The sequence below is a fragment of the Nymphalis io genome, chromosome 9 (genome assembly GCF_905147045.1).
Source record: "Nymphalis io chromosome 9, ilAglIoxx1.1, whole genome shotgun sequence".
NCBI classification, from domain to species: Eukaryota; Metazoa; Arthropoda; class Insecta; order Lepidoptera; family Nymphalidae; genus Nymphalis; species Nymphalis io.
In genome coordinates, this window is record NC_065896.1 from 7,929,533 (window position 1) to 7,938,395 (window position 8,863).

Genomic DNA, 8,863 nt, shown 5'->3' on the forward strand with positions numbered 1-8,863 from the left:
ACAGCTGAGTAAAAGTGGCAATATTTCCCAATCGATTGCCTCCAATTTTACGTCACGTTATCAATTACACTTTGGACGCGTTTATATACATAACCTTAAGTGAAAGTATGGGGCTGGTCCCCACATACTAATGGCTTAAAACTGTTTTAAGATTCCGAAACCACACGCCACCGCACTTTTCTCTAACCAGACATACCGAGTCGGCAAATAAGTTGAATAAATTAGTCAATTAAACTTAACCAACCCCTCTTCGATTCTAAATAATAGAAGAGTTTGGAAACAGAGGTGGCATTTTATGTATACTTTTAGATTAACTTAATATGCTTATTTAAAAATAAAAACTTATTTGTTCTTAACATAAACTTTGGAAAGAAACATGTGAGCATTATCCAAATTATCAGAAATTGTGTAAGCATTTTTTAGTTACGTTTCAAAGGTAAACATATTGCTAGATAAGCAAGTAAAGTCAATGGGCGGTGAAAGTCTTCACGGTCGCTGATCTATGTCCAGTGTGAATACCATCACCACTTTCCTTCCCCGCGAGTGACGTAACGCTATAAAAGAGAGTGCCGTGAAGACGCCGCCGCTATATCGTTTCCGATCGCCAACCTCGGTCATAGCGTCCCGTTCACCGACATAGAAGGACGCGAGCGGAACCTCTTCCGCTAGAGCCACAAAGGACTCAACAGTGAAAGTCAAAGGTGAAGTGCCCTTTGGACTTAGTGATCATGTGTTTGTGTTAGTGCTGTGTTATCGTGATAGCAGTGACCGTGATAGTGGCGGGACTTATCGGCACTGTCGCAATCGCGGTCATGTTGGCGGTGATGATTAAAGGCCTGTGTTTGTTTCAGATACGAGATGAGGTCGTTGTTGTTATTGGCGGCGTTGTGCTGCTTAGTGTTGTCAACTTATGGAAGTCCCATTTCACGGCCTGATGATGTACAGGAGAAAGAAGTAGGTAGGCAGTCTGCAGGTGCAGCTGCGCCTGCTCAAGCGGCTTCCTCTGACGACGATGATGATGACGATGATGACGACGATGATGATGATGACGTTGGCCTCGATGCCTTATCAGGTATGTTAGGCAACTAAAAATCAGCGATAGCATGACATTAATAATTAAAGGAAGGACGACATTTTTCTTATTCTTAAAATTTATTTAAAAAATTTATATTAAAAGTAAATTGTCTTTAGAAAATAATCAATAATTAAACGTTATTTGGACCGACATAATTATTTTCTAAAATAATTAACGTGTTCGTTTCGAAATATGCAATAAATAAATCATATTTCTTATTGTTGTAATCATTAATAATAATAATTATACGTCTAACTAATACCCATTTATGGAAGTAAAATAATAACGGAAGAATTATTAAAAAAGGAACATTAATCAATCTTTTTGAAACGAGGTAGTAATTATTGTACCGATATATCATTTATGATATATTTAAATTTTATGAACACCTGAGAATCTAGTCCATAATGAGTGCATTCAAGTCATTATTATTATTATTTTACGGTAAATTAACGTAATTTCACTCTTTATAATAACAGTTTTCAAACTTTTAGCTATTTTGAATTATGTTTTAATTTAAAAAGATTTGTTTAAAATGCATAACTTAAAAGTTATTTATTTCATTTATGATAGTTACTAGTTATTATTACTTCTACTATTACTGCTACAACTATTAAAAGTGTTACGTGCACTCGATAAAAATTCCAATGAATCAGGACGCGGACCAACGGAATGTGAATCGAACAGCGTGACAGGTGCTCTCATTTGCTAATTAATTTAAACATAAAAACTCAATCAGAGAAATTGAAGCTACTCTGCTTTCCACAGTCGAAAGCCTTGCTCAGGACGTCACGCACCAATCCCCAGCACGGAATCTGATTAACTGTTTGAATAGACCATTTGTACAAAGATATAATGCAGTAAATAGTAATAAATTAGCAAATTTATTTAACAGTTTCAAGTAAACATCTTCAAACTAAAAGCAAATAGTTTCCGTTACCTTAAAGTGTCACATGTATGTTCAGATCATATTTGGGAGCGAGTGATAATTATTATTTATTCATGATTTTGTAAAATATGTAAACATAGTAATATTGTGTTTGACTGTTAAACGGTATATATAATACTCATGTTTTAATTTTTCCTTTTCTAGGAGATGACGACGATGATGACGACGACGATGACGATGATGATGATGAAGAAGAGGATGAAGCTGATGATGATGAAGATGACGATTATTTAGAAAGATTTTTCGATGATATCTTAGGAGGTAAAACTTGTTGAAAGTAAAAAGAGACTTTTACAAGGTTTTCATGTTGTATATTTACTAATTTAATTTGCTTTGTCTAGGCGGAGACGACGATGACGACGATGACGAATCTACTGGAGTACAACCTGTAGTAGCATCAGCTGACACTGTTGCTGCTGCACCAGCGCCTGCAGCCCCAGTTGAGGAAGTTGCTGCAGCTTCTGAGGAAGTAGAAGCTTCCGAAGCCGCTGAAGGTGTCGTTGATGGCGATGAACCTGAAGCCGGACAAAAAGAGCCAGCTAGCGCTGAAGTAGAGTCTCCTGTTGCTGCAAGTTCTGAAGTTGCTGCCGCTGCTGATGATGATGACGACGAAGAAGATGATGACATAACTGACGCACTTGACCCTGAAGATGATGATGATGATGAAGACGAAGAGGAGGACGATGATGATGACGATGACGATGACATTTCTGATGCTCTTGGAAGGAAAAAGCAAGCACGTGAGTCAAAAAAACTGAAGGCGAACGTCGCGGCGTATGCGAAAAAGAGCGGGAAAAAAACCAGCCACATCAAAGTAAAGAAAACCAAAGCGACATCCGCCGCGGCTGCAGCCGTCGAGCATAAAAAGTTCAGATAGTTAGAAGGCGCCGGAGATCGGGCGAGACTCGCCCTACCATCCACCTGAGAGACCCCCGCGGTCCCCTCCTTAGCTTAACTATTTATTGACTATTTATTTACTCTATTTATTTTATTTATTAAGTGTGCGTGCTTGATGTGTGAAAGTGTAAGTATGGGGCAAAAGTTAAAAATTAAATTAATGTCTAGATCATGTCACAACAGTTCCGTGGCAGTTTTTTGAAATAAATCTGTTTGTTCTAATTTCTGTGTAAATTTTATTATACTTTCATATATAATATAACCTTTGTTGCGAATCGTGCGTCTGGAAAATTTATAATGTTAACGAGTAGGAGAGAAAATTATCGGTCAGAACTCTAGTTCTTATTGTCAGATAACAGTGACATTATCTAGTTGTATTAATTTAATTTTATTTGTAAAAAAATAAACGTATACTAGTCAAAATCCTATATGTATTTATATAAAATTTCCCTCCTCAAGAATAACAAAATTATCCTCGTTATTTGTATACTGCTTAACTTTCATAACTATATATTATTTTATAATTCTTCTATATTGGTTATACATTAATATTGCATATAAAACTTTAATGTAACACAAAAGTAACTAGCTTTTTGACCGATTTATTTATGTAGTATAACGCACAAAGAAACCTCTGCTCCCATTTCCTACACCTTTAATGTCTAAGTAATATCCACAACATCTAAAACCAAATGAATGTTAAGCGTTCCATCAAAGATAGTGGCGAGTGTCCCCCGATTACAATCTAGAAATCTTGCGCATATATTTTAAGGACGAGTAGTGTGCCATAGAGACTATTAAGGAGGAACTAGTTTCTTGTAGTACCGATGTATGTTAAGGGGTCGGCGACGAGGAGCGCGTCTGTTGCCTGCGTACTTTCCCATCCGGAGCTAGTTCGTTGAACTTACCCGATTTCTTCTACAACCTTGACACTTTCTTTGACCTTGCTCGGATAGATCTCAGGAAATGACCTTGACTAACTAAACAATCAGTTAAGCTATCAGTAGAAAGTAAATTTAATCGAATATTTACTCTCACTAAATGACGAAATAGCCGTAAAATTTTGCGTGTCGAGTGAAAACAACATAATGAGATGGTAAAAGAGAAATTCTTAAATGTTTGCTGTCGAGAAATTCTGGGAGAGTCGTGAGGAGCCATATTCGACCTAAATGAAACTCGTTTATTGCCAGCGATACCTAAAGCAACTTGATGGCGCACTCAATCTCAGTTCCCTTTCATGGGAAAGAAATTTTTTAAAGACCCATATAAAGCTAACTCGTTATAGATATATAACATTTGAGTAAAATGTAAATATGATTCCGACATTCTAAAAGGCTCGTACAGGCTACGAGTCATAAGTTTTAGTAACTTTAATATGTATGCCATAATTAGATTTCTTTGAATGTACGAGACTCGGCACGCAGTTTCTTTTACGTGTGGAAAATAGAAAATCCACTGTTGACTGGTCCTATTAATTGTTATTGGCGATTAGAATTCAACCGGGCTCGCAGATAGAGAAACAGTTAGCTGTTGGCGTGCCCATTGACGTGAATAACATTAAACACGTTGCCGTATGAATTATTAGTCCAATGCATACCTAATTATAGACACTAATTGAAGTGCGTGATAACATGAACGGACGAGTAAATATTTGTTAAGATGCATTGGATTTAAAAAAGTATTATAAAGTTTTGCTAGTTAGTCTCTTCGTGACTATTTGTAATTAATAATATGATTGTCTTGTTCTAAAAATAGTCAATTTCTTTTTAAAGGAAGTAATTAAATTAAAAATAAAAATTGGCACACAACATGATTAGAGGTATAATTATAATCCTTTAAATTTGGAATTGAAATATTAGAAATGAGACTATTATGGACAACATAACATATATGTACAATTTTGTATAACAGTTCAGTAGTAGAGTGGTTTACGATTCAATAATCATCATTTTATCATTGAATGGAATAAAGAAATTGATAGTTTAATTGTTAAAAGTATAATTTAAAAAAAATAATAGGCATATACATAAAAATTTTACATAACATACAAAAAGGTGATGACAAAATGAAGCGGTATTGAAAATCTAATATGAATATATGAATTATTCATTTATAAAAATATAACTTTTTTTTTATTAAATCTTGTTCGTAAAAATATGAATTCATGGTTGCCAAAGATGTAGCAGACTGTTTCTATTATTTTGTACTTTTATAAAAGCTGTGATTATATTTGAACAAAGTGTGTTATCTAATTACATATTCAAAACAGGTGCGTTAAACGAGGAGCCAGCAAAGAAGCAAGCGACTGTTCCTGCAATTTACATAGTTAAATATAATAAATTTGTGGACAATATTCTCGAAAAAATGAACGAAATATTGCGACGCTCATATGATCCTGTCAACGTCAAACTGCAACCGATTGATGCGAACAAGAAGACCTCCAAGCCGCAAAAAAATAAGCCCAAGACTAATAAAAGGTAAGAAATAAGTAATCATGAAAGCACATTTCCGACCCTGTTTCATAAACTTTTTAGTGATAATAAAATGTCAATACTTATAACGAGGAAAATTTAAACGTACTTACAACCTGTAAATTGTGAGAATTTTATTTTTAGAAAAACATCTAATAAAAAGAAAACTTCCGCACGTAGAGGAATGACTAATACGAAAAGCGAAATCAATAACTTAAAAGTTTCTATAACTGATAAATTGGAAGAAAATAATAAAATCGAACAAAACATTGTCGCAAAAGACGAGGTCATTAATGATATTGCTGGAAAGCATTTTACAACCGAGTCGAGGGCTGTCAAAGAGAAAGCAAGTACCAAAGCTAAAACTACTACAGTAAAACCAAAACCCACTAAGGCAGCTAAACCAAAACCTAAACCGCCTACTAAGTCTACGACTAAGAAACCACCAACAAACAAAAATAAAACAAAGACCAGTGAGAAAAGTAAGCCCAGAGCTAAAGGAACATTGTACGGACTGTCATCCCTAAGGAGAAGCGGCGATGTTGCAGTCAGCATAATGTCTAATCTAACAACTGTTAAAGGAAATTTCGTCGTCGGCCCTCTAATATTACGAGTGGAAAAAGAGGTACAACAAATTTATACGAAAATGTTTAAAATAAGGTAAAACCAAATATTAAATAGTATTTTTTTGCCAGATTGGACGTGGTGCTAAGAAGGAACTTAAGTCAGCCACAGCAACGACTGCAGAAATGATGGGAAAACTTACATTACGAGTGAACAACCAAGGAGTTGCGTCATTGCATTCGATAAAAGTTTTGCAACCTAAACAGGTAAACAACATTAATATGGTCATTTATTATCAATTATTTGAAAGTTATAAAATAAAATTAGTGGTAAACTTCAAATGTTATTTATGTTTATTTTAACAATTTACTTAGAATATATTACTTTAGGTTCGTGTGGACAGCAATCACGAAAGAACGCGGGAGTTGGCATGGCAACGCAGTGCAAGAATTGCTCATGTCGTTTCCGAGAAATTAAGAACGGCATCCAAACCAATGTTTGTTCATCAGAGTGTTGAAAGGCACTAGATAACAAGTAAAGAAATTTATCCAACTATATAAAAATATACGAAAAAAAATATGAACATACAACCGAACCCTTATTGAAATTGATGGGGTATTAAAAAATGCAATTTTCAAAACAATCAAATAATTGTCTTTTTTATTAATATTAAGAATCATTTTTATGATTAAAAAACGCTAAGAATTTAGGATATAAAATGACTGGACTAGGATATTGTAGTTTTTTAGGTGGGTTTATGATGGCTTGCGCAAAGTGCGTCAGAATGAGATTTTATGATACTCATAACTGAATAGTCAGAACTTGCATTTATTATTGTAACTTAATGGTGCTAAGATATATCATCGAATATATTTATATTATTTAAATTAAAATATGTGTTTTCTTTACCCCATATTTCCATTTAATTTATTATCAACGCTATCGAGTTTTTTATTTTTATGTACTGGGTATTCATTTTTCATACTTTGTGACTCAAATGAGTTATAAGATGACGTGTGCTATGAAGTTTTGATCGTGTTACGCCCATCAAAGTAAATTGGTGTATCGTTTGAAAAAAAAATTTTCGACTGTATTTATAAACGTTGCTTAACGAGTGATTAGTTAAACAATGCTGCGTAATATCTTTTTCTTTCGAATGTCAAATCAATAACGACAGAAAGAGCGAAACCAATAAACTAAACATTCACTATGCAAAGTTTATATGTAAAGTCTAACGTCATGTAACAACGCTGCGCTAAATGTCGCCACGCCACAGGCCGAGACAAGCCACGTCAAGCCAAGCCAAGCCAAACCATGCCAAACCATGCCAAGCCAAGCCAAGCCAAGCCAAGCCAAGCCATGCCATGCCACTATAGTTAAAGCCGGTACTGTCCACCAAGCCCGTCTGTAATCATTACTGGCGTCACATTCGAGTGACAACAGAACTTAATACCCGATCGGCTTATTTCGGAATGTCATTCGTTTTTGTACAAAAAGATATTGTTAGAAATTCTTATTTATGTACTTCATTTGATATATTTAATAATTACATATTTCTATATTGTATTTGATTTAATAAAAATATAATCGGTTTCAGAACGTCATTGGTATTGTTTAGTAAAATAAAGTTAAAAAAAAAATAATTTTCCCCGCGCATATATAAAAAACGGGGAACTGAACGATTGTCACCGAATTAACAATATATGATATTTTGTTATAATTAAATTTAAATTATCTCATAAGTTATTATATTAAGGATATTAAAATTAACAAATAATAAAATTTATTACTTCTACTGGTGTATTTAATAATATATTGTTATTATTATTACATTCCCGTTTCAAAAGTATACGACTTTACATATAAACATTACATTACATTTTTATACTTTATCCGTTAATTATATAAAAAGTAGCATTATTATTATATCTTGTTCCCATTTAAATAATTATCATTGTGAAAAATGCAAATTTGAAATTATAGAGAATACAATAGAATAATTAATTTTCATATCGCGGTCATTCTGTATATTTTAACTTTGTTGAATACGAAATTGATTTTGATGAGCTTAGCATTGTGAAACAATACAATTTTTAAATAATAATGTTTTTTAATTTTATGCGTATTGGAAGCTCATAACCCGTAGGGCTTTATGGAATGAATTTCTAGAATTAGTATTCTAGTTCTAAGTACACATTTCTACGAGTATTTCTTTAGCAAACTTAGAAATAGATTCAATGGTAAATTAAGGTTAACATATTGTAATGAAGAACGTTCGTGTGATGAAGGTTAATACAAAAATAGTGACCATCAATTAGCACGCTTTAGAAATGATCGTCTCAAAATTTATTGATGTTTATCGACAGTTGTAAATCGCAGAACACGCAATCGGGTTTCTTTTGTCTAATTCCATAAAGCTTGTTTAGTGTATTTTTTTCGAGTTGGTATATTTCAACCTTTAATAAAAATGTTTAAAGGCGACGAAAGCTACGAAGTTGAATGAATTTCTCATTGACTTTGACTTTTGCGTATTCGCGTAGTTATATCGCTTTGTTTTACCAAATATTTGGCATAGCTCGAATAAATTATCCACGGTTAAATAGATCCCGGATTATTTGCTTATTCAGAAACATTTGAACTCGGTAACGTTGTAACATACTTGAGCAAACCGAGTGTAAAGGTCAATGCAAATATTTGCTTTAGTCATAAGAAGTCATCCTTTAACGTGTAACTAAAAAAGCGACAAGGGGACACTAAGACAGATTTGTTATTAATTAACATATAGATACCATTTAATTGGCGAAAAACATTAACCACTGAGTTTCTTGGCAAATTTCATTTTAGGAGTTTGTTTGAAAAAAAAAACAAAAATGGAAATTAAATAAAGTTTATAATTGTTAAGTACGA

General features: G+C 33.5%; 1 protein-coding gene across 1 annotated transcript; it reads left to right on the forward strand.

Annotated features, from left to right (window-relative positions):
* Window positions 1–604: 604 nt before the first annotated feature.
* LOC126770538 (nucleolin) lies at window positions 605–6,527 on the forward strand. The gene is made up of 8 exons (XM_050489978.1): window positions 605–701; window positions 852–1,072; window positions 2,172–2,285; window positions 2,366–2,764; window positions 5,191–5,398; window positions 5,537–6,017; window positions 6,088–6,222; window positions 6,346–6,527. Exons 2-8 carry the CDS (start codon window positions 859–861, stop codon window positions 6,481–6,483), a joined length of 1,689 nt encoding a protein of 562 aa, XP_050345935.1. The 5' UTR covers window positions 605–701; window positions 852–858; the 3' UTR covers window positions 6,484–6,527.
* The last annotated feature ends 2,336 nt before the right edge of the window (window positions 6,528–8,863 follow it).

What these genes read in the sequence shown, in the direction of transcription:
- LOC126770538 (XM_050489978.1), top strand. Translation starts at nt 859, where the DNA reads ATGAGGTCGTTGTTGTTATTGGCGGCGTTGTGCTGCTTAGTGTTGTCA. An exon ending in TGGCCTCGATGCCTTATCAG is followed by an intron (nt 1,073 to 2,171) that starts GTATGTTAGGCA and finishes CTTTTCTAGGAG; the next exon opens with ATGACGACGATGATGACGAC. An exon ending in AAGTTTTGCAACCTAAACAG is followed by an intron (nt 6,223 to 6,345) that starts GTAAACAACATT and finishes ATATTACTTTAG; the next exon opens with GTTCGTGTGGACAGCAATCA.